This window comes from Austrofundulus limnaeus, unplaced genomic scaffold (genome assembly GCF_001266775.1).
Source record: "Austrofundulus limnaeus strain Quisiro unplaced genomic scaffold, Austrofundulus_limnaeus-1.0 Scaffold147, whole genome shotgun sequence".
Lineage (NCBI taxonomy): Eukaryota > Metazoa > Chordata > Actinopteri > Cyprinodontiformes > Rivulidae > Austrofundulus > Austrofundulus limnaeus.
Window position 1 is genome coordinate 402031 of NW_013952549.1, and position 26891 is coordinate 428921.

At 40.2% G+C, this 26891-nt stretch overlaps 1 protein-coding gene across 1 annotated transcript in view; it reads right to left on the reverse strand.

Annotated features, from left to right (window-relative positions):
* The window catches only part of hipk2 (homeodomain interacting protein kinase 2), an 83090-nt gene that overhangs the window by 22542 nt on the left and 33657 nt on the right, over positions 1-26891 (reverse strand). Inside the window, exons 3-4 of the mRNA XM_014016541.1 lie at positions 1733-1856; positions 1058-1177 (exon numbers count right to left, since the gene is read on the reverse strand). Coding sequence (XP_013871995.1) covers positions 1058-1177; positions 1733-1856 — 244 coding nt within the window. The remainder of the gene's footprint in view (positions 1-1057; positions 1178-1732; positions 1857-26891) is intronic.

The window sequence follows — 26891 nt, forward strand, 5'->3', positions numbered from 1 at the left end:
ACACACACACACACACACACACACACACACACACACACACACACACACACACACACACACACACTCTTGACAAGTTTAAACATGTCATTATTGTGTTTCAACAGACGCAGATTTACACTAAACATTCCCGCGCTGACCCGACTCTGAAAATCTCCTGACTTAACACGACGTATCTTTAATTACAGTGAGCGATGCAACGCAGCTGCAGTTTTATGGAAACACATGGCAAGGTCAAAATTAAAGCTGAGCAGTCACTCTTCAAAGAGGAAAAAAAAAAAAGGCAGTCTTTGGGTGCCATGATTTTGCCCGTACCAGATGCGAGAAAATCTTGACGACTTACAGCACAAAGTGTCAAAAACAAAAACCTGACTTGTGCGCTCGTCCGGGTTTTGGAGAGTCCAAGGAAATCATGGAAATTAAGTAAAAGCTTTAAACGGTAAACATTTAGAAAAACACATGTTCACACACAGATATAGAAAAATCCCCATCAAACACTGGAGAAATTTATTAGTATTTGCAGCTCATTACAAGAAAACTCAATGTGTTAAACCTCTGTGAGGCACATATACGTTTAGATTCTGTTAATGCTCCTTATTGAGTGGCCTACTTAGAAAGGTCAGTGCCCATCAGAGTTCTCACACAGATMAGTTTCATGGTTTTTAGACTTACTTAAAAATATAAGTATCATCCCAAACTTTTACTTCTCATTCTATAGCTGAAACGAGTGAAATAAACACCTAAAGACAATTGTAAATGCTTTATTTACAGGCACTACAGATTATAGTTAGAATGAAACTGGCTCTGGGGTAGTGTTAGAAAAGCCAATATTGATTACAGTATTTTTTTCGTAGCATTTACTTTTATATGACCTCAGTTTGGTTTTGTCTTTATATTTTGTTTACATTTGCTTTTCGAAATTTCACTGTCCATATTTATAACTTCATCCGTTCTTTAATTTCTGCATATCATTTGCACTTCTCTCGATATATTTTATTTTCCTTGCATTTTAACCGCATTTATTTCCTCAAACTCCTTCTTGTTTATTGAAGCGTTGTACCTTTAGTCTCCAGAGAGGATAGGTGGAGTCCGGATCTCTGTTGAAGAACCTGGTYGTCTTTGTCCCTGCACTCAAGAGATACTCTGCCGGAAGCCCCTGCGTCTGGGAGATGTATCGGATCTGCAAGACAGAGACGGAGACGTGCGTTTGAAATGTTCCATATGTGCAGCCTTCTAACTGTGGAGAACAGGAAAAGTGTAGCTGTTTGTTGGAAGGTGACAGAAGGATGTAGAAAGTTTAAAAATCCAGCCTGACATTTACTTCAAACCTATTTAGTAAAACCAAACAGGACCTCATATTAAAAGCCCATGTCTGATATGAGACTTATAAATGAGACGTGCAAAGTTTTTGAGCTCATGAAACATAAAAGAATCAGATAAAATTGTTTGGAGGTGGAACACAACTCGATCAAGTTTTCCCTACTGAGACCTGTCTGACACAGAGAGAGAGAGCTCTGAAGCCGAGAGGGTGGCTAATTGGACAGTGGCTCTGGAGCATCTGTTGCTATAAAAAAAGAGAGGCTTGGCATGAATCATCAAGGTTATCTGAGGGAGTTCGGGGAGAAGCATCCCACATTTCAAACAGACACTTTCATACACACAAACACAACTGCACACGCATCAACTAATGAGGACTCGTCTCTCTAATACAGCTCGGACAGTCAGGATGATTTACCTGGTCGTACTCTGAAGCTCCGGGGTAAAGGGGCCAACCCAGGAAGAGCTCAGCTATWACACAACCCAGCGACCACATGTCTATGGCCTCGCAGAACGGCAGGCCCAGGATGATCTCTGGAGCCCTGTGGACACAGAAAAGATGTGGTGGTTAGAGATCAGATGCTTTTTATCTCAAACTCCGTGTGTTAGTCAGAGCGCATGACATGAACAAGCAAACTGGATGCAGCTATACATTACCGTCAGTGTGTCTTATTAAGTCTTACACTTAGTGTGAGTTATTGAAAGCAGTCTGATGTATGCACACACGTCAGAAAATTTCTAAATAAAACTAATACAGTATAGAAACATTAAACAAGTATATATATATATTTTAAATGTACAGCATTCACAGCTTGTTATTATTGTGGCCTTGAGGATCAAACCAGCAGGATGCATTTTTTGGGGGGGTTCTCGTTTTATAGAGGAGGTTTTGGTTATCTAGCTGCTCAGAAATGTTTTTTTTTTTTTACAAAGGAATTAAAAGATGTCAACAAGGGAAAACTTGTCCATCCAGCCTTACATGTTGGAGCCAGAGTCTGACCCAGAGCCAGAGGAGAATGAAGACCAACAAACTGCAGCAAATCATTTGACATAACAGTTTAGGAAACGTCATTGAAAACAGAGAAAACTGAACGAGTTGAAAAGCATGAACCAAACAGAATGTAAAGATAACTACGCAGCACCTGGAGAGGCTAAATTAAACTTTTTTGAACTCTTAGACACTCCAAACACACAACAAAATGCATCTAAAAAAGTGGATTTTGCTGATTTTGTCCCTTTTAAAGCAGACTAGAGTACAGAAAATCAAACCAATGCAATCTGATAATARCAAACTAAGTTAAAAAGAATAATCACTAAAACACAATAATTTTCACCTGAACTTCAGTTAAAACTGCTTTTTTTCATCCCCAGTCAAATTGTTGRTAGTTGTATGCAAACAAAAGAAAAACAAATTGTTAAAAAATGTTTATCTATTAGTTAATGTCTAAAACAATGAATGTTTTTTGTTTAACACACTTTTATGTTCTGTCAGAAAGACTAAAATAAGATTTGCAAGTTTTACGTCTTCAGCTGGGCTTAAAATAACCAGGAACACGGTGATTCAGCTCTCGAACACTCCGGAGCGCTTTTAAGGGATTCACAGGCTGTCATGACAATAAGAGGGTCTCACATTTTATTCTTTAGGTACCGTGTAGTCACTTACAGTAGCTCCAAAAATATCTCATCAGACTGTAAAATCGTACATCCAATAACCTGTAATGATATTAAAAGCATGATACACAATTTAAATGAGTTTAAAGCACATTGTGGAACGTTTAAAGTTCACAGTTCTGATTAACTAYGCTCCCTCCCTGCTCAGACCTTGGCAGACTCTAGGGCAGGGGCGCCCAAACAATTTCTCTGAGAGGGCCAAAATTAAAATCAATCTGAGGGCCATGGGCCAAATGCAGTAACATAATACATGAAATGTAAATACTTTTTAAGTAAATTTGAAATGTAAATACTTTTTAAGTAAAGTTGTTTTATTTTTATGAATAAGCTAGCAGCCAGCGAACTTGCCCACATTCTTTTGTTTTTCTGCCCATGGACATGGAGAACATTCAACATATGGTCAGGCAGCAAAGGCTCATGGGACTTTACATAATTTAAAATTTGAGTATACAGTATGTGGTCTTATATGTGTGCTTAAATCTACTCTAAATATATTTTGTTGTTACTTGTATTTTATGTTTAATCTTAAAATAATTCAAAGAAGTTAAAGTGAGTACCGTGAGTTAAGACTATCTGACTATCAGCTCCTTGTCTCCTTGTCATTTTGTACCTATAGTTGGACCAATGTTTAAAAGTGGAAATATACTATTTCTACATAGGACAGGAGATTACAGATTAACCAGGACAACTGCTGGTGGGCCAAATCAAATGGCTTGGCGGGCCAATTTTGGCCCGCGGGCCCCACTTTGGGCACCTCTGCTCTAGGGTTTTGGTCTCAGACAACAGCGTGAAGGAAATGCTGCTGCAGAACTTGGGTTTGAGGTAAACGTGCCTAGTCAAAAGAAATTCCAAAGATAGCCTCCCATTTTTCCTGTTCGCCCGTGGTGGCTCAAGGTGATTTATTGAGTTTTTAAATATGACTCGTGAACTGTCTAAAACAGAAGCAAGAAAAATGCAAAGTTCATAAGAGGCACAAGTAAAGGGTGGAAAGCAATGCTTTACCCACTAAAGAGCTCCCGACACAGGAGGTGGTTATTGGGGTCTAAAGGGCAGCGATGGAACAGACACCAAGGACAACACTCGGGCAACAGTATCTTAGGGCACCATTACACACCAATACAAAGTAAACAGCACACACAGTGAGGTGAGACATCTGTCAAAAGGCTCCCAAAGAAGCAGAAAAGAGCCTGTAGGAGGTGATAACAGAGAGAACAGAGGTCTGCTGAAGGCAGGAAAGGGAAAGAGATGGACAAAAGGATCAGGGTCAGTGTGATCCTCCTCTAACAGCTTGTTAGACTGGCTGGAGGTTGACTGAGAATATGAGAATAACAACTGCACACACATTACAACAGAGCATCAACGCACTGACATGATAAAAAAAAAACTACTAGAAGTGGTCCTCGTGCATTTCTTTTAATTTTAGAAATAAAAAAGCATGCAAGGAATCCATTAACCAGACCTTTTGTAAACTCAAATCACAAAAAAAGCTGTCAGTAAAACCTACTTTACGACTACAGAAACTAAAGGGTTCTGTTCTATCTGCTCTTATATCATCCGTTCTTCCTGCTCGTTCACTATCACAGAGTSTGTGAGGCTGACAGCAGAACCAGGAAGAACATTGGTTTCATCATCACCCCTGCATTTTATTTGAATACAAAAATAATGAAAAAAAAAAAAACACATTGTAACCCTGCAGGTCTATGCAACATTTCTTTTTTTAATCTGAAAATGATTCTATGGTTTAAAAAACACAAATATATCCCACTAATTTGCACGTCTATGCATTACTTTCTCTAAATTAGATTTTAACAAGAGCTATTTGCATGATTTAAAAAAAAACAGGTCTTCTTCATGATATATAATCAACTAACAGCTGTGCATCCAAACAAATTATGAAGATGAAAYAAGCAGGAAATGTTTCATCTGACAGTTAGATCTCTGTGACATTTGATTGGAAATTTGAAATGTGACTTTTTGCTTTACAGATTTTGTTAGTTTATTCCCCTCATTATAGCTTTAACATGCACACCCAAACTAGAAAAAAAAGAGGGCCTGGATGTTGGACGGCTGTGTTGAAATGCTATACAAGGCTTTATAACAACTAACCACCACAGACCCTGTTAAAATTGAATAAAAGTGGAATTATTGCTTTTTGCTCGGCTTTTTTATTGAGTGTCTCCATGCATGCGTGCGTAGCTATTTGTGGCGACACGCACTTCAGCCTGCAAGTTCTCGAGCTCTACTCCAGCACTCTGCTCCGGGTTGCACTTGCTGTCTCTCTGCCTCTAACAGCAACTTTCTCCAGATCAGTGAAAGACAGACAGACAGAGGAAGGAAGGGAGAAGGGAGTAACGTCGCTGCACATGATATGAAACCACAAATGCAAATTTGCCCCTCCCAGTGCACCTTTGCCATTGCATGCAAAGAACACTTCAGTTGCTGCTAACGCTGGCTGATAAGTGCACACATCTGTGTAGCTCACAGGCCTTACAGCTTTCCTGTCAGCATTTGCCTATCTATCTAGCACATAACAACTCATGCAAGGATCATTTCAGTCATGGATGGTAAATGGCTGTGTGCAGCCTATCTTTATTCTAAATCTAGATTAAAAAACAACCAGATAGATGCTTAGTCATGACAGATCTGGTAATCTGTCTGGAATTTTTAAAACGCTTTAACATCTGTATGAGCTTATGGAGAAAACAAAGGGTTTAAACCTGTGTGCATGTTTTTGTTCATTCAGACCAAAGCCAAATGCAAAGTCTCCATAATGCCTGCCTTTCTGGAAAGYTGCCTTTAAAAGTGTGCTGGAAAAATACTATGTGCTTTAGTTTGCAAATGTTAATCATGTTTTCCTTACTGTATCAAGAAATATAAAAAAATCTTTATTTTTTTACAGCCCAACAAGGAAGCCAGTTTTAAGTAAGCCTTTAAAAAATACAGTAAAAGGAAAATTCAGCAGCTCAGCAGATCCATCCATTTTCTGCACACGCTTCTTCCTTCTCAGGGTTGCGTGGGTCACTAGTGCCCATATCCAGCAGTCACAGTGCGAGGGGCGGGGTACACCCTGGACAGGGCGCAAGTCCATCACAGGGCCCAGCTCAGCAGATATCTGGTTAAAATGAATCTAAACAAGTTGACCCTCAGTTGAATATTTATTAATCCTAAATGAAGCATTCTAGCATTTGATATTAATGTAATAAAACCTATTCCATGACATCGTTATTATGATGCTGGCAAAAAAAAAACATGGAGACATCAAAACCCTTAAAGAAGGCCCACTTTTTACTTATCGTATTTATTCGTGTATAATATGTTCTCGTGTATAATACGACCCCCTCTTTATTTTTAGCTTAAAAAGCATAAAAATTTAATCCTCAAACTACCTCCAATTTCATACAGACTGCAAGATTTTTCAGGCTTTTGCAGTCTTTATACATATCAGTAAAATGATCATTGGACTGTTCATTTTATTTTAACAACATATGTACTAAAAGGTTATTTTGACAACAAATATATATCAGCTGTAGCAGCATCATATGAATTCTGGCATTTTACACATAGTCCACCAGGAGGCGCCAACACAAAAGTCAGACACTTCACATGAGATTCGGGCCATCTTGTGGGGGAAAAGCAGATTACTTCCTACTCGCAAGCGCCCCCTCTGGTGGGGAAACTTTTTTCAGGGAAACAAACTTTTTCAGAACACCGGTAGACGGCAGCCATTACAGACGAACATGTGTTTGTTTGTTGTTCCAGCAGCGGCCCGGTCACACGCTAATGTCATTAATTTGTTATCATTACTAAGGTGCAGGACTGCCTGGATCTGTTCCTATCTCATCTCACACAGCAACATTTTCACCCCCTGACCTCTGACCTACCTAGCCCGTCTCAAGTTTGTATAACTACCACACGAAGCGGTTCTTTAAGAGCGGTGGGAAGCTGTTTCCAGACCATATATCCCTCATACAGCATAGGCAGCATGCAGATCAGGGCTAGCCAAAGGCTTTCATTGGGTCTGAAAGAAAACCCAACTGCATGAGAGGACTCAGTGTTCGGGCTGGTGCCTCCGACAGCACCGGCTCTTGACAAAAGAAAGGGAGAGGGTGGGATTGGGAGAGTGGGAGAGAGTCTGCATGCTGACATCCTCCCAGCTGGCCTGGTCATTGATGAGCCTCAATCCCCTTGGGAGACAGAGATGGCACGACTCATGAATGAGGTCTTTCTTCTGCCACCACAGCCCACCCCTTACACCTCCGTTCTTTCTGTCAGCCCGGCCAGCCCCAACACCTCACCCAGCCTCATCATCCAAACCCTCCTTACTGCCCTCTGCCAGCCAAACCCCCTTCAAACTAGGGCGTCAAGGCCAGGCTGGTGCTCCCCTCCCCACTGCCTATCCGCCCTCTGCTCTGTTGAACTGCACTTGGCTGGCCTGCACACACACACATGTAGATACACTCACACAGATACATGCACACATCTGACATTACAGGCTGTGTGCATGTCAGGATGTATCCATCAGACTGACCTTCTCTTTGTTTGGCTCCAGAGAATAGACTGATGGATCCCTAGAACTCAACAACATTTTCATAAAGAYAAATGCATAACTTCAGTCAGCCAGTCTTTTGGAAGAGGTTTGATCTTTTTCTTTCTCACTTTTAAAGCTATCTTTGGCCCTTATATGATATTTTCTTCAAGAGGTTAGAAGTTAGATGTAAAGTAAAGTAGGCCTCCCTGAGGTAAATAAAAGTAGCTAAACTGAAAGTGACGTTATGATGCTGTAGAGATAGGTGAGGACAGAGCAAAAGGTGTATCCCAGTTTTAAAGAAAAGACCCCACCATGTCTTTCCACTCCATCCCCTTTCCTTTCTTTATCTGTTTCTCCATTTTTTTGCCTCTTCTCTTCTCTCCATCCCACGCCTTGCCCTTGCTTAATGTAAAAGGCTCATGTCAGTGCGATGAATGCCACCCCCCACCCCCAGGTTTTCATCTACATATTCATGCCCCAAAACATTCCTCCACAGCCTCTTTGAAGACATACTATAGAGAAGCTCTTTTCTAGATATATTGCATGGTGATCGCTGACTGTGAAATCAATATGCAAAGTTACATTCCCTGCCGTGCACCTGTGGCCTGTAGGAACTCGCTCTAACCCAAGACGTACGCCCTTATACATACATGACACCTCCCTCGACATTACAGCTTCCCCTATCACTTTGGAAATTGCTATCCAGCGCTCAGGCCATGCACAGGATGCAGAGGATGCAAATGGTGAATGCACATTTTAGCAGCAAGGGAGGGCGGGCTGCATTTCAATTTGGAGTGTGTGCTCCAGGTGGTAATGGGTGGAGCCAGACGAGGTATATCTGGACAAGGAGAAGTTTTCACAGAGTCCTTGAAAAATGTTCTCACTCCCTGGGGTTCAAGGTCTTAAAAACAGGTCTCTCTTTATTTCTTTTTCTTAGGCTCAGAGAAAAGGACAGAGAAAGTGCTGACAGGRTCGCCTGTATTTAGCTGTTAAAGATGCAACCTTCCATGTGGGTTCTACCAATATGTTACAACATAAAAATGTCAAATAAAAAACAACAAAAAAGAAAAAAAAACAGAAAGGATTTGAAAAACAGAAAAAGAAAGTGAAACAAATCAAAGCATTCCAACGTAAATTATRGGTTCAGAGGTGGGTGTATGCTTGTGCTGCGCTGATTCAACACTACCTAAAGTCCAGTTCAGTGCACCCACAGGGAGTAAATTGCAACAGAGAGCTAACACAGATAGCATTTGCACATTCAAAGGTCTTCTCTGTCTTTCGCCCGCTCACACTTTACACCTCCCTCCTCTTTGAGGCATTTTAGATAATGAAATATTCAATGGGCAGAAAGCCACCCTTGTCAATAAGGCATGCATGGAGCCCTGTTGTCGCAGTATGGCTGTCAATATTAGCATGCCACATTCTTTGSCATAGCATGGCTGCTTTCCATTGCACAGAGGCTGCTTTTTATTATTATTCACAACAGCATTTAATAATATATCAAATGTACTATTAAGTAACAACTCATATCTTGCCACTGCAACACATTTGCACMTATGGATTCCATCTTTAAAAGAACATTTGGACACTATTCCTAATCTAATCTTTCTTTTTGCAAAAGGCTTCCATTTTTTACAGCTAACGTAAAAAAAGGAAACCCAAAACAATGACAGCAGCTACAGARAAGCCCATTTGTCCCTTTGGATGTCAATGTATTGTTCCATCATTCCTTGTTGGTAATTGCCTCATTCCTGAGGTTATTATTCTCCAGCATGCAGCCGATCCTATCAGTAAAACATCTCATTTTCCACCCTGAACCTGCTGACTTTTGCATCTCCCGGCACTGCAGTACCTCTATACCCCCCACTCCTGACGTCTTGGCGCAGGGGTCAAAGGGACAGAGCTCCATCAACAAGGTGGAGGGAGAAGGATAAATGAAAGGAAGGAAAAGAGGGAGGGGAAAATTGAGAGGGCGGTGCGGGTACAACAATGGAAGATAGATGCTCTCTTCGTCAACACTCACACACACACTCATTCTGTCCCTTCTGTCTCGCTTGTCAAAGGAAAGAGTGCCGGGAAGAATTTGCCATCAGTAAATGATGTGTATTTGTCATAGAGTGATGCTGTCAGGACAGACAGCCCAGAGCAAAGATTTAGGGGATGCCAAAAGGGAGCCTCAAGTCTCTCCAACCCTATTAGGACAGGAGACTGACAGTCAGACATTATTAGGGCAGTCCAGTGGCCACTGGCCAGACATTGACCTGACCCTGAGGCATGAACAGCTCTGCTCTGAAAATCAAACCTGGGTCAGACTCATCGAACAATAACTGGGTAACTGGCATCCCTCTCYGGTAAAAATAATAATTAAAGCAAAGAATTGCTGCTGCTTGTCTGTCCGAGTATTGTGTTTTTTTTGTTTTGTTTTACAATCCTAATCACTGTTGGAAAGCCCAGAGAAAAAAACTTGTCAACTGGGAACTTGCTAAGAGAGGGCAATGACAAACAAAAAGCAAAAACAGAGACCAGTGACAACACCATCAAACATGCAGCYATTCAGTCTTCTTAACCAACTGGAAAGCTTGTCACTGCTGAGATGTTCACCGAGTCAGACAAGAGAGCAGCATAACAGGCGGTGAGAAACACTGCGAAGACCCACAAAGGCAGTCAGCCAGTCAGGTAGAAAAGATTGTATCTACTCATGGTTGAGAGATGCTGAAACCCAAACTGATCACTACAGCAAATTGGAGTATACAAGAGAATCAATGAGCTAACTTGAGCCCCTCGCTCAGCTCTGTCTGAGGCCAGAAAGGCAATCACCGGAGAGCAAGGCAGATCAAAATTCATGCCAAAAGTTGATTTTATATTGTAACAATATATTCCAGCCTTTGAGGTAAACCCCTCTTCTCAAAAAAACATGAAAGTTCTGTACTTTAAATTATTGTTCAAAGCAAATAAACTCATCTGTTTACTTGTCTCTCTGTATCTTTCCTTCACTTGTGGTTTTGCCTGTGTCCTCTGATGGCTGGCATCATTATCTTATTCTTTACTTTCATCCAGCAGATGCTTCGGTACGATGAAGTTCAGGACAAGAACTGGCAAGACGTCCTATAGATATGTCCCCTTTAGTTGATTTAGGGCAACCAAGACATGCTTAAAGTGATATGGAGAGAGGAAACAATGGCACGGTCAAACTGGTGAAGGAGCCATGCATAGTGGATGTATGATAAAATGGCAGACGTTAAAAATCCATTTGAAACGCGGCGCCTGAGAACATATAGCTTGGAGCCACGTGGGTGAAGTTCTATATCATCATAAAGACATATTTCTCTCCGCAACACACACAAACAAATGAGGCAAACACATAAATTGCATGGTTTCAATCATAAATGCAGCTCAGCTTGTCTAGTTCCTTATTTTCTATGTAAGTAAAAGATRGTGTGGGGAGACATTTGCAAGGATAAAATTCCTCCCGTCTACCGTTCACCCATCAATGTTTACYAGCATACAGTACATATGCTATCCCCACTGCTTGCCCCTACCTCCCTCTGTCACCAAGCCCTGTTTGACTACCCTCTTCCTTCCTCCCACCAGGTCAGGCAGTATTACCATCTCCTGCCTAATCAAATTCTGCTGTGTGTGACATGAATTCTCAGCGCCCAAGGCAGCCCTGCCTGGCGACAAGCTACAGGGCTGCAGAGAGCTCTAAAACCACCTCGCATGGATACTTCGGCAGAGAGGAGCTSCACATCCTGAACACGGGAAAGACCTCCTGGTACGATTCCCCGAGCTTGTTCCGTCAATCTGCCAGTCTTTCTGTTTGCCTTATTTCTGTCTGTCTGCAGAATGCTACTTTCTTTTTTATGGACTGCAGCAAGTCCCCGGAGTGCAGCAGAATTCAGCTTAATTAGAAAGTTGATGGAACGGACTGACAGCGGACGATCCCGGTTGTCACCCAAATGTTGTCAAGTCTGCGCAATGACTGACCCCTAAGTACTTCTGACAAATTCATCGTCACGCATGCATGARCGCTATAACATAATCGTGCAAGTAAATACATAGATGTCTAATCACTCATCTAAAGAAGTCTCTTAAATAATTTTCTTTCTTCTTTTATTTGGATCCCCATTAGTTGCCGTTCCTGCAACTACTCTTCCTGGGGTCCACACATTAAACATAAAACAACACAAAATACATAGCATACTTAGTTAACATAAACTCAACACAAAAATAACTACACAATAAACAAAATATAAATACAAATATAAAAATAGAGGCCACAGATTAATATACAAAATAAAGACAGGACACAAACCAACTAATCAGTCACTAATTTTCCTTTACTATAATAAACAGAATAATGAATATAATAATGAATTATTCAATATAATTGTTTTCCTTGCAAATGTCTTCTTAAAGTTATTTGAAATTCATTTTTCTGATATATTTCCAATATGTTTTTTTGGTAAAGTATTCCATAAAGACATAAATCTATATAAAGCCGACATCTTCATGGAATTTGTGTGAACTTTTGGAAGTATAAATCTACTTTCAATTGCACGTCTAGTTTAATAATCATGTACATTAGTGCTAAAAGGCAACTGAAAGTAACTAATCTTTGGCTGTTTTGAACTAATAATATTTTTATTAATAATATCATTTTAAACATAAACCTAACTTCAACCCTTAACCAGGATAATCTGATATGCATCATGCTGACATWACTTCTGAAATCACATCGAATAATTAAGCTGCCATCCCTTCTCGGACGTATCTGCCTCTGCGTGTATTGTCTGCTGTGTTTTAAGACACGCTTAACGTAATTGTAAAAAGCTGCGTTCTTTGCTAAAACAATCGTGCATTTCCTATTGAAGCGTTTGAACAAATAATCACAAGCTCAATACCGTGTTAGGACACAAGAGGAAAGACAAAAACATTGATTTAAGAAACACTTTTGTAAGAAATAACAAGTCTTTTCTCCACATAAAACTAAAAGAGTGAACAACCCAAACTAACTGAGCAGAAGATGAAACCGAAATAGAACTGCATCATAGGCAGTAATTTTGCTTGTAATCACTGGTATTTGTGTTCATGGGGGAAAAAAAAGCAGTGTGCACTCTTCCGTTAGTGAAGGCAATAATTATGAGAACTGTTTTCAAAAACAATGAGTCGTGATGACAGGTAATTAATTTTGGTTTGAAACAGTGCCCAATCATTCATAAGTATTCCAAGTTAATCCCTTTAAAATGACAATATATGCCTTTTTCCTTTGACATATGGAGAGTGTTAATTTTCTCCCGTCCCCAGACAGTCTAGGAAGCCAATGCAKAACGGTAAATATGTAATAAATTGTTTTGTGAAGGAAAAACAATTATTGTACAGCCACAATCAATACACTGTTATCTTTTCCATGTAGCCATGCTTGAAGATTCAATTATTGTGGACGAAATGACATTATTTCTGCTGCCATGGCCTCACTCAAGGAGACATCAGACAGAGCTGATTCCATCCACACAGTAATTTAACACAAAACTCCGAGTCAATACCGGCTGTGTCACTGTGATGTCCYACATGTAAGCACAGGAGGTGAAGATTAGAGATGTTCGGGCATCTCATTAAAGAAGGCACAGTACAACTTTTTATACTAGTAATGTAACCCTGCGCTGTACTTTCTGCTTAAAATTATATATTTTAGAACATTTCAGACTTCTAAATCTGCAATTTATTGAATAAAAATGCAATTCATGTTATTTTTTTAATAGCTATTGCATCAAGGATCAAAGGGAACTATGAATATAAATGGATAAATAAGAAAAAAATAAGAATATAATGCTTCAGATATAAAGTCTTGACATTTTGTTTTGGGAATATTCGTTTATTGGCCTTGCCAGAATTGCAAAGTGAAACCAGCAGACTTGTAAACATTCATATAATAATGAAGACCCCCCCCCCCCCCACACCCCATCTAAAGGTATGCTTGCATCAAGGACAGTACTTCCTAAAATATGTTGCTGTAACATAATCACCTGCAATTCCCTTCTAATCAGGCTCTTTCAAAACTTCACACAGGCATCAGTTGAAAAGTAAACTCTGCCTTCTTTTCACTTGCTTCAATTTAGAGGCGACACATTTCACACACAGATTTTTTTTAAATCTTTCTAAAAACTCTGCTCTGATGGTTGCTGCTCTCTTGTGAAACTTTGGAATGGTAATAAATGCTTAGTAACATGTTCTTATTCTGATTTGGCTTACACGTTTTTTTCAATAAAGTATTTAAACCATTATCATTGCTATATTACTGTATTGATGTAATAAGTTRATTTTCTTTGCATTATAGTCTTGTTAAGAAGTGGAAATCAGAGTAAATATAAATGAAAAGTGTGAAGTTCACATGTGGATATATGATATTAATAGTCTCATTATCAAGAAAGAAACTGATGGTTTTTGCACATATTGCAAACGGATAATTAATGCAATAAAACAAATACGCCTAGATTGTTTTTTTTCTTTTATTTGATAATTTGCCTTAGATTTGATGTTCTTGTTTTGTTTTGTTAACTGAGGATAATTGTTGTTTGAATTTATACTTGAAGAAAAAGGGGGCAGATATTATAAGATTTTGTTCTTCTCTCTGCTTCCCTTCATTTCATTGTGTTTGAATTTTTAGTTTTATTGTGTATTAAAGTTTTTTTAATGAAATTAATAAAAATTTATAAAAAAAAATCACATATAGCAATAAAAACAACAAAGAAATGTTCACGTGGAAACAAACCAAACAAATTTTACACTATTTCATTTCTGAATAAAACCTTTACACAGAAAAAAGATAAATATTAGAGTTTAAAAGAACTATTAGCACCTGCTGCTTTTCAAAGACTAATAACAGAGATTGTTTGACTCTTTCATCGATGCTGAATCTATCTTTTTATTACTTACAGGACAACAAATGTGCTTTCATCTCAGATTGCATGTGCTMAAGACATTCCACAAAGCCGACCTTGTCCTGTGACAGCTCTATAACTGATAATTGCCTCACGGTAACCAGGTGTTTTTCCTTTCTTAGCCTGTTTCGCCCAAAGGGAAGACCGTCCCTTCTCAGTGAACACACACACACACCAAAGGCACTCTGGCACCCAAAAATATCTTTTTGTTGTGGGAATAGGCGGTAACAGTGCAAAAACAAAGTGTGAGGCAACAGCTCCGAAGGTGTCTGTTGAAGTTAGGGAGTCTTTTCAACCTGTATTTAGCGTGACAGATTTACAATTTCTCAGGCAAGGAACCATATCACACATGGGTGTGAGCAAAGATGTTCTGTTTTTCTTTCTTTTTTTTTACTTTTCTTCTCCATTTTTCTGTCTGTGTGAGCAGTCTGAGGCTGCTGCCTGAAGTAATCCAATGAACACCGATCTGACCTCCCCGACACGCTGACGCAGCCAATCAGATCCCCTCGCTCTGACACACAGGGCATTGCATTTGGCTGGTGGGTGGGAGACATCGCTAGTGAGGACCCAAGTGGCGGGAAAAAAATACAGAGAGAGAGAGAACAAAGAAGCTGTGCTATACGCCTCTTTTTGCACTTTAACCGACCCTTTGCCCAGGACAGAACAGGACAGGACAGGAAATTTCCAGAACAAAAGCGAGCTGTCATCCCCTCCTGACACGCTTGATTAGAATAAAGCGGATCTCAGCTGACTGCCACACCAACCAATCCTTAGGGGAAGTAGATTGTTGTAATCTGGTCTTGTCTCACATTCCAGACGTCAGAAAGCGAGACGTAAGAGTGTGACCTGAACCATTAAACAGGAAATGAGCCCGAATGTCATTCCACTTCCTGGGATGAAATCGGGACTATGGCCGGTAAAAAAAAGGTCATAAAACAAAAACTGTTTATGACCAAAAATGCCTTTTGAACATTTAAGCAAGAGAACACAAAACAGATCCACGAGTTATGTGTTTCCTTTTATTTGAGACGTGCACATGACTCAATCTCCCAGACATCACTTCTCACAGCTGCACGCTCCGGGCCTTTTGCTATCTGCAGCTCGAACCAGACTCACATCAGCCACATTCCACATTCCTCCAAAGCCCCTAGGGGGAGCGTCGCAGCTGGGCACTAAGCTGGGCTGTACTCTGCCTCCCTGAAAGACTTTAGTCACTCCTGCACACAGTTGTTACATTCCTCAAATCAGRACTGATCATTCTTTCACTCCTCTGGGTGTCATCAGGTCATTCAGTTCACATAATGAAGAAAGAGCTGAAATATTTTTGTTCTCCCTTTTTATCAAACATGCTGTTCGTGTATATGTTTTCTTTTTTTATGCTTACTCTTAAGACGGGTCATGTAAAGACATAAAATGACAAACAGAGTGCAGATTGTAATAGGATCAGTGACTGTGTGTGAGGCGGTCTTGTTGCCAGAAAACAGAAACAGCAGTCGATATACGAGACCAACCTCATAATGCAATAAATAAATGTATAAGCCGAGCTGGGAGGCCCGGCAGAAAGAGCCCCCCCTGGTGAGATTGTGAGAGGAGATCATCAAAACTTCATTTCAAAGGTTCTGACGCTTTCATAAAACAGATCCGCCCCTCTCTTTCCTCCTTCCTCATAAACTATCAATCATAGGTGAGAATCTGTTGACAGGTTAGTTCAGTCTGGTATACATGTTGACGTTTCTATAGTTTATTATAGAAATTATGCACCTTKTCCACAGCTTTAATCAACAGGGAATACCCAGAGATGAAGGTTAAGAATTAAAATGAGAACTCCTCAATAGCTGCGTTTCCATTTCAAACGTGCGCAAAACTTTGTTGATATTCTGTTAATGTCGAAAAAAACACAGTTTCACAACTGCGGTGTTTCCATTAAGTAAGAAATGCTATTAAAGTCATGCGTGAATATGTTTGTTCTCGCGATAAGTCATTGCAAATATGGCGGCAATGGATGCAAACACATAGCATGTTGCTACCGCGACACTAGCGCTCATCATCAAAGGAGACGTCGATGTCTTTTATTGAGGCTTTCCAGCGACAAGTCCCTACTTGGGAGCGGCTACGTATGCTGTGTTTTTGGGAAATTGTAGTCGGTGAGTTTACTATTTTATATTACTTCTGTGATATTACTACTATTTCTACTTCCTGTTATCTTCTTCGTCATCATCTTTTTCGCCAGTAGAAAGAGCCGGTTGTTGATCACGTGACTCCCGTGATGCGAAAAAATTGTGCAGTTTTGCGAAAAACACCAATTTCGATACGGTCGAAATACCACCTCATACTAGCGCAAAAACATTTTGTCGAAAAACGTAATTTTTTTCAAAATGACGTGTTTCCTTTGAGCAAATTTATTTTCGAAATTCTAATTTGCACATTTTCATGGTCAATGGAAACACAGCTAATGACCGTATTTTTTCAAAAAGAGCAAACCAGCTGAATCCAGACACCTGCCACTCATTGGTATTACATTTACTCCTCTCTTGATGTTGTGTGTCTGTGTGGGTGTGTATTATGGGTAAATGTTGCGTTCTTTAAAGTGTGCCTGTAAATATTAAAGGCCAGGCTGTTTCATCCGTTTGGTAAATGCCATGCAGTATATCAGTCTAACTGCAAACGTCCTGGGCTATTTCCATATTTGCGACAGAGAATGCCCATCTCCCATTGGGGCTCGCTCCTCCAGTGCTCTCAGAGAGCCCAAATAACACATGCTTGTCTGCACAAATGTGCACCAGCACACACACACACTGCATGTCTGATGAGATGACACAGAAAACTAGATTTATTAAAGGGAGGTGGCAGGGGCCAGAATGTTGGGGGTGAAATTTCAGCTATGGGCACAGGTTGCCGTAGACAAAAGCACGCGCACACTTAAATGCGCACGAAAACACAAGAGTTCCGCCCCCCATCTGCCCACCCGCCCGCCCCGCAYAGACACACTCGCTGCTGTAAAGTGCATCACTCTCCTCTAAGAGATCTGTTTATTTCAGACCTGTGACACAAAAGCCACAGCGGCATACAGGCTTATCTCTCCACATCCCCTGAAACATCGTGCAGCCCCCCAAAGAGCTCCCCAGTACTCCGCATGACACTTTCAATTAGTTCCACAAAGAGAGCCTTCTGCTAGCAAAAGGAAGATGGGAGCTCATTACTGAATTCCTCTCCACTCTCAGCTTTGAAATATAGATCAGGAGGCTGTTTGACTTCTGGGCTCTTGGATGTGCCACTCGCCGACCACGCCACACCGGTCTGGAGCAGATGAGTGTCGTCTCATGGATCGACCCCTCCCCAGGTTTAACAGCCCCCGAAGCTTACAACACACTCAGTCTCACTAGTGCTGGACGGTATACCATTTTGTACCGAAAACCAGTTTTTATTTTTGTTATGATATGAATTTTCTGAATAACGGACATACCGGTTTAAATAGCCTGAACACGTTCGGAACGTTTCGTTGTGGCCGCCAGTGAACTGTTTCCCAGGGGACACTTTTCCTCACAGCACAGCTATGTGCGTTAGCATGCTAATGTTGTTGTTGGAGCAGCTTGTTGGAGTAACTGGTGGCGGGTGGTGTTTCAGCTGCTTATGTTGACTGAAATTTAAAAAAAAACATCCCATTTTTACCATCGCTGAATGTAGTAAACACCTCTTCAGTGACGTGCACAGTTAGATTGAACGTGCAACGTTATAGTGGAGACRTTAGTGTGCTTCTATTGTGAAAAGCCCGGGGGAAGTAGTTTTGTAGTAGAGCTGAGTTGACTGGTGTGCAAGGTGAGTCGTCCTTTTAAGTTTTATTAACACACAATGATAGACCCGATAACGATCTTTTCTCAACCCTTCACGAAAATGCATGATTACTGTCTACAACCAGGCAAAGAAGAAAAGACGTACAGGAGGAGGTAAACAGCGACACAGACAGGCACAGTAAAAGAAAAAAGTCAATAAGCAACATTTGTACATTATATTATCAGCTGAGCTGTGATTTAAAAAAAAGATACAGTCAAATACCGTGAAACCAGTGTAATTGTTGAAAATATCGTGATGTAAAATTTGGGGCATACCGCCCAGCTCTAAGTCTCGTCATAAGTTTATTCGTCATGCTATCGCTTGCTTTCCTGCTCCATTTTTTATCTTTCTCTCTTTTTTAAAGTCTCCTTGAAGCCAACTGACAGCTTTCAACTCACAAATGAGAAAATACCAGTTCTAATATTCTGACAAGGGCGTACAAAAGAAGCAGAGTGAGAAATGTAGGTATCATGGCACACAGTGGTAGTATTATGGCAGGGATAGACAAAGAGGSAGGCGCTGATAAGGAAATGCAAATTCATTCAGGTATTCTAATGAATATAAAGCTCAGCAAAGCAGCAATGTGGGGGTGCTTTTATGGAAATTAACTGCCGTATGGAAGTTCATTAAGGTTAGTTCAATGCATTAAAACCCAGTGAGTCAAAAACACTCATTCAAAAACAACTATGAAATATTTATCATGTGAAACGTGGTACAGACATGTGAAATATAGCAACTCAATTCACTAACTAAAGAGTCGGGGGGTATTTTTCTTATCTGGCCAGAGCAAAAATAAAATAATAATACAAAAACTGCAAAATTGCAGCAATGCTACTTCACAGCATTTTCCAAAACGGCCCATTCTCAAATCGAAATGTTTATTTTTGACTGATAATCCCATTAACCACACATAGAGTAGACCTCCATGCTTAGGGAAGCATTGTGTGTGCGGGGAGCCAATGTACTTGTAGCTGGCTGCCTAAAATGCAAATGTGCTGTGACATCCATATCTACAGTACAGACAATATGTTTATATCCTCAGCTAACAACCTCCATTAGTGCCATCCTCTGTGGAATGCCACCAGTAACAAACAGGCAGTTAATTAGAAGCTGCTGGCTGAAACTGTCGAGACTGACCATTAGGGATCATGCCGGGAGAAGACACATGACACTTTAATTTTGCCGGAAAATCATCACCATTTTAGTTAATGCCCCTTCTGTCAATCAGTTAGATTGTATGGCGGCATCAGACWCCAGGCCTGAAATGTCAGCGAGGCCACTGATGGAAGGGGGATAAACGGGAGAGGAGAGGAGAAAAAAGGGAGAGTGGGTAAATGTTAGTGAGAAAAGAGGTTATGGGGTTTTGATGGTGTCTGATTCACTTTCTATGCAAATCGCAAGAATCACAGGAAATGCCTTGGCCTTGGCTGCAGCTAATTGCCACAGCAATAACAAAGGAAGGCTTCCTTTGAGAAGAGAGGCAAATTAAACATTAGTTTAGAGTTTTCTTGGAGACCAAGGGATGTTGTAATTACGCAGAAACCAACACATCAGCACTTTGCACGCCACGTCCCACTCCTGCAGCCCGGCAGAGGAAAACAAATGTATCTCATATGCGGGGAGAAAGGAGTTTGCAGCGGGAGGGTGAGCRGAGGAGAGGAGCGGCAGAAAAGAGACGAGGAAGTGGCGGAGAAGAGTGGAAGGGCACGATGAGAGCAAAAAGATGGGGGTTGGGGGGAGGACAGAGATGGAGGAGAGAGGCAGGGGGATAATGAAGGGGAAAGGAGGTGGAGAATGATAGTCCGTATCTCCGAACCACTCTGGGATGCAATCGAGGCATTAAAATGTACACCCATTATTAGCATTCTGACCCCACCCCTCTCCTCTGGCCTTTTTCTCCCTCATTATCATCAGGCAYGGAGCCGAAGATGCAGGAAACATAAACCAACCTCATTCCTCGTTACATGTTTGCCTAAATGTCACAGCAGCCATGAAATGAGAGCGCAGAACAAATAGTCCATCTCGGCTGTGCAAATGCGTTCAGCCATCCGGTTTGTCCACCGAAGGGTTGAGTCTGTAAGTCTTCATTAATGTGGGTCGGTGCAGCAGAGCATGTTGCAGGCGAAAAACAAACAAAGCTAGATCTGGCTGAGATATGCAACCATGGAAACTTTGTGAGACGTCCTTGGATCTTTTCCCCTCTAGGGGAGGGGAGCAGAGTCCCCGTCCCAGCCAGGAAGGCCCAGATTGGGCCTTGAGTGATGTGGTGTGTCCTGGATGGTTGATTATATGTTTTTTATGTAGGGTGGGGGTAGGGAGAGATGTCTTTCTGAGGGCAGTGGTATGGTAAAGGCTTTAGCTGTTCTAACCTAAATGTTCATTCAAAAAGCCTTTCTCACCCTGCAGCTAGACCCTGCTCTCTGTCTTAAAGTTTATCTGTCTCATTTGAGCTGTTTCTCTCTTCTGTCACTTTGTTTACATGGACAGAAGTAAAAGGAATAATCTAAATATTCTGAAATGATGCAGCTCGATCAAAATAAATTTGTTATCCAAATGAGAGGGGTGGTTTATGCTGGTCGATAATCTGAACTGAAGTGCATGTAAACACTTAATCTGATCTGATTCTGACTATTCTGGTTGTGGAAAACTGACCTGACTGTGCATGTGCACCCTATTATATCGGGGAAGCAAAATTGGTCGGTTAGCGAAACAATATTTCTATTAGAAACTTTGAAAGAGCTCAAAATGATCTGGCATTGCCAAAATTTTACTTGATTTGACTCCGTTTTTTCTTATTTCAAGAATCTTACCGAGTGCAATTTTCTTTCTCCAGTGGCAGAAGTTTTCACTTAATTTGAGTCCATTTTCCAGGCTAACAWGATCAACATTCTTACACATTCTGCTAACAAGATTATTAATCTTACAAATTCTGTTCTTGTTTAGTAAATCAGTCTCAAAACAAGATCAAAAATATATATATTTTCAGCTGCATATAAGTTTTCAAACTTGGTTAGATGGATAGTTTTTCAGTAAAGGCGTACATTCGTCTATGACGGGGGAACATCAGCGATGGTTGGCGTGGAGTTCTATCTAGTTTAATTACGTGCCACTGTAAATAATGCATTCAGATTATTTAATCCGAATATATTTCAATCTGATCCAAGCATTGTGCACTGCAAAAACTGTCCATCTTACCAAGTTTTAAAATCTTATATCCAGCCAAAAAGTCTTTTTGATCTTGTTTTGAGACTGRTTTACTAAACAAAGACTGATTGTGTAAGAATAATAATCTTGTTTTCAGAATGTGTAAGATTATTTGTCTTGCTAGTCTGCAAATTTGACTCAAATTAAGTCAAAAATTTCTGCCAATGGAGTAAGAAAATTTTACTTGGTAAGATTCTTGAAATAAGAAAAAAAAAGTGTCTGTAATAGAACTAATACTTTATGTTTGAGCAAGTAATGCGTGTACAGAAAATGGATGGATGGATGGATGGATGAGCAAGTAATTCTTTAAGAAAAGTTTAGTTTTAGAAGTTTAAGAAAGAAAAGTTTCTCATTCAACACTTTGACACATCACGTGCCCTTGTGACACGACTTTGAATAGGTGAGATATAATTAAAGTATGGATGATTTTGATTTATTGAAATCAAGTTGGCATACTAAAAGTGACTAATGTGGTAAGACTTACTTAGGGTTTCAGGAGTTCTGATCGGCTTTGCTGGGCCTTCTCCCTTCTTTAACTTGGGAAAGAATAATCTACATGGGCTCTCCAGATGAGGTAGTTGCCGGCAGACGTGCATTTTCATTGAAATGCATTGCAGCCAGGTACAGTCTGGTTAAAATAGCGTAAAAGAATATTGCATGTTAGTTTGAAGTTGCACCATTAAAAATAATCTAACACACACTATTTTGAATAACGAAAAAAAAAACATAAATACAGAGTGACTAAAACAACACCGCAGCCGATATTTTTTGGCCGATTCTTGAAGCCGATACTACTTTTTCTTCCTCCCTCCATTAACATGATAAAAATAAGAATGACGACAAATGTTACACAAGTCTTAATTTAAAACAAAACAAATTTAAAAAAAATTATTAACTAAGCCTTATCTGAAGAGGCTGTATAAAGTGCTGCCACAGGATTTCTTCTTTCAGCCCTTTCTTAAAAAATAAAAATAAATAAATTCATTACTTATTTTATCTAGTGCTAAATATTCTGTTTTTACTTGTATATTCATAAGATTAATATATTTTATAACATAAAATGACTATGTTCCCAGCTTTTTTGATGCAAAAACAGCAACACAGAGAAAAAAAGGAGAGACACACATCCATCTTGCCATCCTTATGAGGACTTCACACACACAGCGCTTACAGCTTCTCTGCCTCATTTTGCTGCTCCCATTTGTTTTTAACACCAGGCAAAAAATGCATTTAAAACAGCTGACGTTAACTTTAGACCACAGTTTGAAACGCTCCAGCATTAAAAAAAACAACAACACGGACACGCTGATTACAGTGCGGGGCGAAAGTGAAAGTAAAACATGGTGCTGAGCACCCGTTCAGAAAAGAAACTTAAACACAGCTGTTTTTTCTCCCCTCGTATTCCAACACAGAGGATAGAAACAGCTAAATTAGACAGTTAAAACACATTTACAGTTCATAACTCACCCTTGTTGTTGTAACATTCATCCTGTGTTGTCCGCAAGCACTTTCCGCCCTGTTGTGGGTCCATTTTCTTGAAAAATAAAACTTAACCAGGCACTTTGAAGAAGCTCTGACGCTGGTAGTCTATGTAGATTAATCATGTGAGTTCACACACCCCAGAACCGAACATTTTGACTTCTGAACGTGCATTTTCGGCATGACGCTATGAACTACAAAATCACACAGCGAGGAAAAAAATGGCGGACTATGAAATCCAGTTGGCCGGAAATACATCACCATAAATGGTAGTTCCAAAGAAAAAAAGTGTGACGAAATAAATGAAACGAAATAAGCAACAGCAGATTTTGAACAAACTGAAAATTTGACCCATAAATATATACAAAAATATCTTTGCAGTAACTGGACAGAATAAATTAAAGTTTTCTGCACTCCCAGACACTATAATTGCACAAAAAATAGTTTATAAATGCAAAAAAAGTGCATTTAGCATGATATGTCTCCTTTAATTTGAGTCAAATTTTCAGACTAACAAGACAAACAATCTTAAAGATTCTGAAAACAAGATTATTATTCTTTCACAATCAGTTCTTGTTTAGTAAATCAGTCTCAAAATAAGATCAAAAAGACTTTTGGCTGGGTATAAGATTTTAAAACTTGGTTAGAGCAGTGTGCGCATGTAAACATAACTACTGTCTACGTTTCCATCCTGATCCTTTGATATGTATGCAATGCGATGCAGATTGCTCTGAAGCCTGGAAAAAAAAACTTAAAATCGTATGGATGCGTGAATTTATACGAGCCACTGCCCGTGTCCTGGAAATGTAATCAACCAGCACAGTTGGATGTTTGTTTGTGTGCGTACACACAGATGTGCATATAGCAGTGCAAACAGCCAGCCATGTACACAAACAAAAGAAGTTCCACTCAGCTGTGATAGAAGTAGGTTTTTTTTTCAGCGACCGCTCTGGTTGCTATGAGCTCTTGTTGGGATTTATGCTCCAAAAGCAAGGGTTTTGTGTTGTATTAGTCACAGGAGGCTGACCTCTGTCTCACACTAGGACATGCACACATAGACACACGCACACACAGAAATCCCTACATGTCAGCATGCCAAACTCATAAAACATTCACTCACTAATCAGCCTGTTGTACTTTAGGTTGCCACAATAATAAAGGAAACTTTTCTTTACCCYTAATACTTCTCCTTGTTTATGTAATGGGGCTTGTTATTGTCTGACTTTTAATATCTCCCCTCGTATAACTGTAAGCGATGTGAATAACTGCCTTAATAGGCCACAGGTYCTCAAGGATCGGTTACTTTTAGGCAAACCAGTGATGCGGTCTTTATGAGCAACACAGAATGATGATGTCACTTAATTGCTAAAATTGGAGTGGAGTCATGCTTGCTAAGAGAGACTTTGTGACATGGGGCAACCTACGCCGCAAAAAGGACAAAATAGTGTTTCTGAGACTAGCTTTTGTAGGCAGAATGAACTGTATGTGACGGGGTTATGTAAAACATTAGACCTGTGGGGGAAGCTAAAACTGACTGAGAAAAAAATTTGGATTGAGAAAATTAACATTGAGACAGCCTTCTTTTTTTGTTTAAATCAAAATGCTTTTGATCATATTCAAGTTAGCCGYGGGCATCAAGAGGAATCGTTGAGTTTCAACTGTGCTAAAGATTTGTTCCTGGTAGTACAAACTTAAACTAGTGAGAGAGTGTAAGATCCCCACATCCTCCTCATCAGGACTAAAGACTATCCCATACAGGCAGAGGAACCCAGGGGGGAGATCAAAGCTTGTGTGATCCAGTGGCTGTTACACCAACCCCAGCCTGCTCTCCCACTGCGGAGCCTCCTGTTACCACAAGTAAGTGGGGAAGAGAAGGAACACTGACCGAATCTTATCTGCGCATTAAATCGTCCGSATCTTTAGGCACGGGTTTAACACGCACCCCGCACCCCCACCCCAGCTCCACTCCAAAACCCTCGCAAATTCATTACCATTCCACTTTGCATTCCAATAATTTCCATTTGACCGCACTTGCATGTTTTTGCAGGCGACATGAATAGTCATGAGCTGCAYATGCCCTCACAAAGATACATAACTGTTTGCATTTTTTTTCCAGGACCCACAGAAACATTTTAGAATTTTTAACCATTCTTTTATATATCTTTTTTTTAACCAGGCTTGAGAAATAACATCCATCTGCTTCCTCGTGTCCCTGTGGTTCAGCTTCTTCCAAACACCAGTGTAAAACCTGTGTTTTTGCTCTGTGAACTTCCCCTCGCTCTCTCTCTCTCTCTCTCCTGTTTGCCTCAGCAGATGAAACAAGGAGACGGGCACTGGGCCTTGTTTTCTTTCCCTCAGTGGAAAGGCATCTCAACAGGCCGGCTATTGACCACATCCACCAGGAGAGGGAGTGGGTCAATGTAACTAAAAGCAGGGGACCATTTTGGACCACTTAACTATAATCAGTAAATGTACCCCGGTCGCAATTAGCGCAGGGCCACCCTGAGAGTGTTCGTTTTGCTCACAGCTCTGTCTGTGCTCCATTCTGCTCCACGGGAACCTTGTAATGCAAATAGCACTCTTCACATTCAGCTTAACAAAGGGAATAGAGGCAGGACTTGTGCTGTACTTTTCTCTCTCTTTTTTGTATTTGTTGCAATACACAGATTCTTCCCAATGCTTGCCTCAGAAATAATATTTTTTACTTCTTATGTATTAGTAAATTACATTTCCTAATGTTAAGAAATACACATCTTGCACGAAGCTGTGGCTGAACTGGAGAGCTCCATCAGCGACAGACTGCTGCATCCGAGGTGCACAAAAGAGCGTTATCGCAGATCCTTCCTCCCAGCAGCTGTCAGACTCTATAACCAGCAMCACGCCCAAAAATCACAATAAGTGTTAACAAAAATCACAAGTGTTTACAAAAATCACAATAAGTGTTTACACACCTGCTGCTGCAACATCGTTTACAGTCTAAATTTTAGACTGTTACTATTCATTRTAATTACTCAACCAAACCGTCATTTGCACTATACTCTGCTGTAATTGCACATCTGTGTTTTTTGTCTGTATTGTGATAATTCACTTTACAGTTATTGGTCTGTTGGGATTGTTTTTGTACTCAAAACAGGAAACTTCTGATTTCGAATGTTGGATTCTGAAACAAAACATCGTTTTTCCATTCTTGCACAGTTCTTCATATTTTATTTTTACTTTTATTATTAGTTGTTGTATCATGGCTAGTAAGTGTTAATTTTGTTTTGTGTGTACTACCTATAGTTTGTAAAGTAACTAGTGTGTGAACCTTTGTACTGATGCTGCTGTGACACCTGAATTTCCCTGCTGCGGGACAAGACAGGCTATTCTATTCTATTCTATTCTATTCTATTCTATTCTATTCTATTCTATTCTATTCTATTCTATTCTATTCTATTCTATTCTATTCTATTCTAATCTTTTAAACTAGCCTCATGTGATGAGATCAAATTTTCAAGAAAACCTTTTGCTCTGAATCAGTGCTTATTTAAATGCCGATCTTATAATCTCTCAACTTCTCCTTATTTTGAAGCAATTACCCAMATAACTGACTTTCCTTTACAAACGTAGGCTTAAACAGTTTTGATTTTGAAACATCCTAATGATCCACGTCTCAGGCTCACAACAAATAGAAGACAGAACAGCAGTATGACAAGTCGCTGCATTGAGTCCTTCCGTGCACCGAYACACTCCTCAAATCATTTATGATTCACTGCACTTAGTCATGCCTTCGCTAGCATTTCCCTCTGCTCCTGTGGAGAAAAGGCAAACAAAACAGACAGACAGGGGTGCACAAAAACAAACAGGCGGCCTTTTTAACTGATGCTGGCATTTCATTTCAGAGCAGGTGCTGCAGCCTATGATTGATTTGAGCTGCAGCGCGTGTT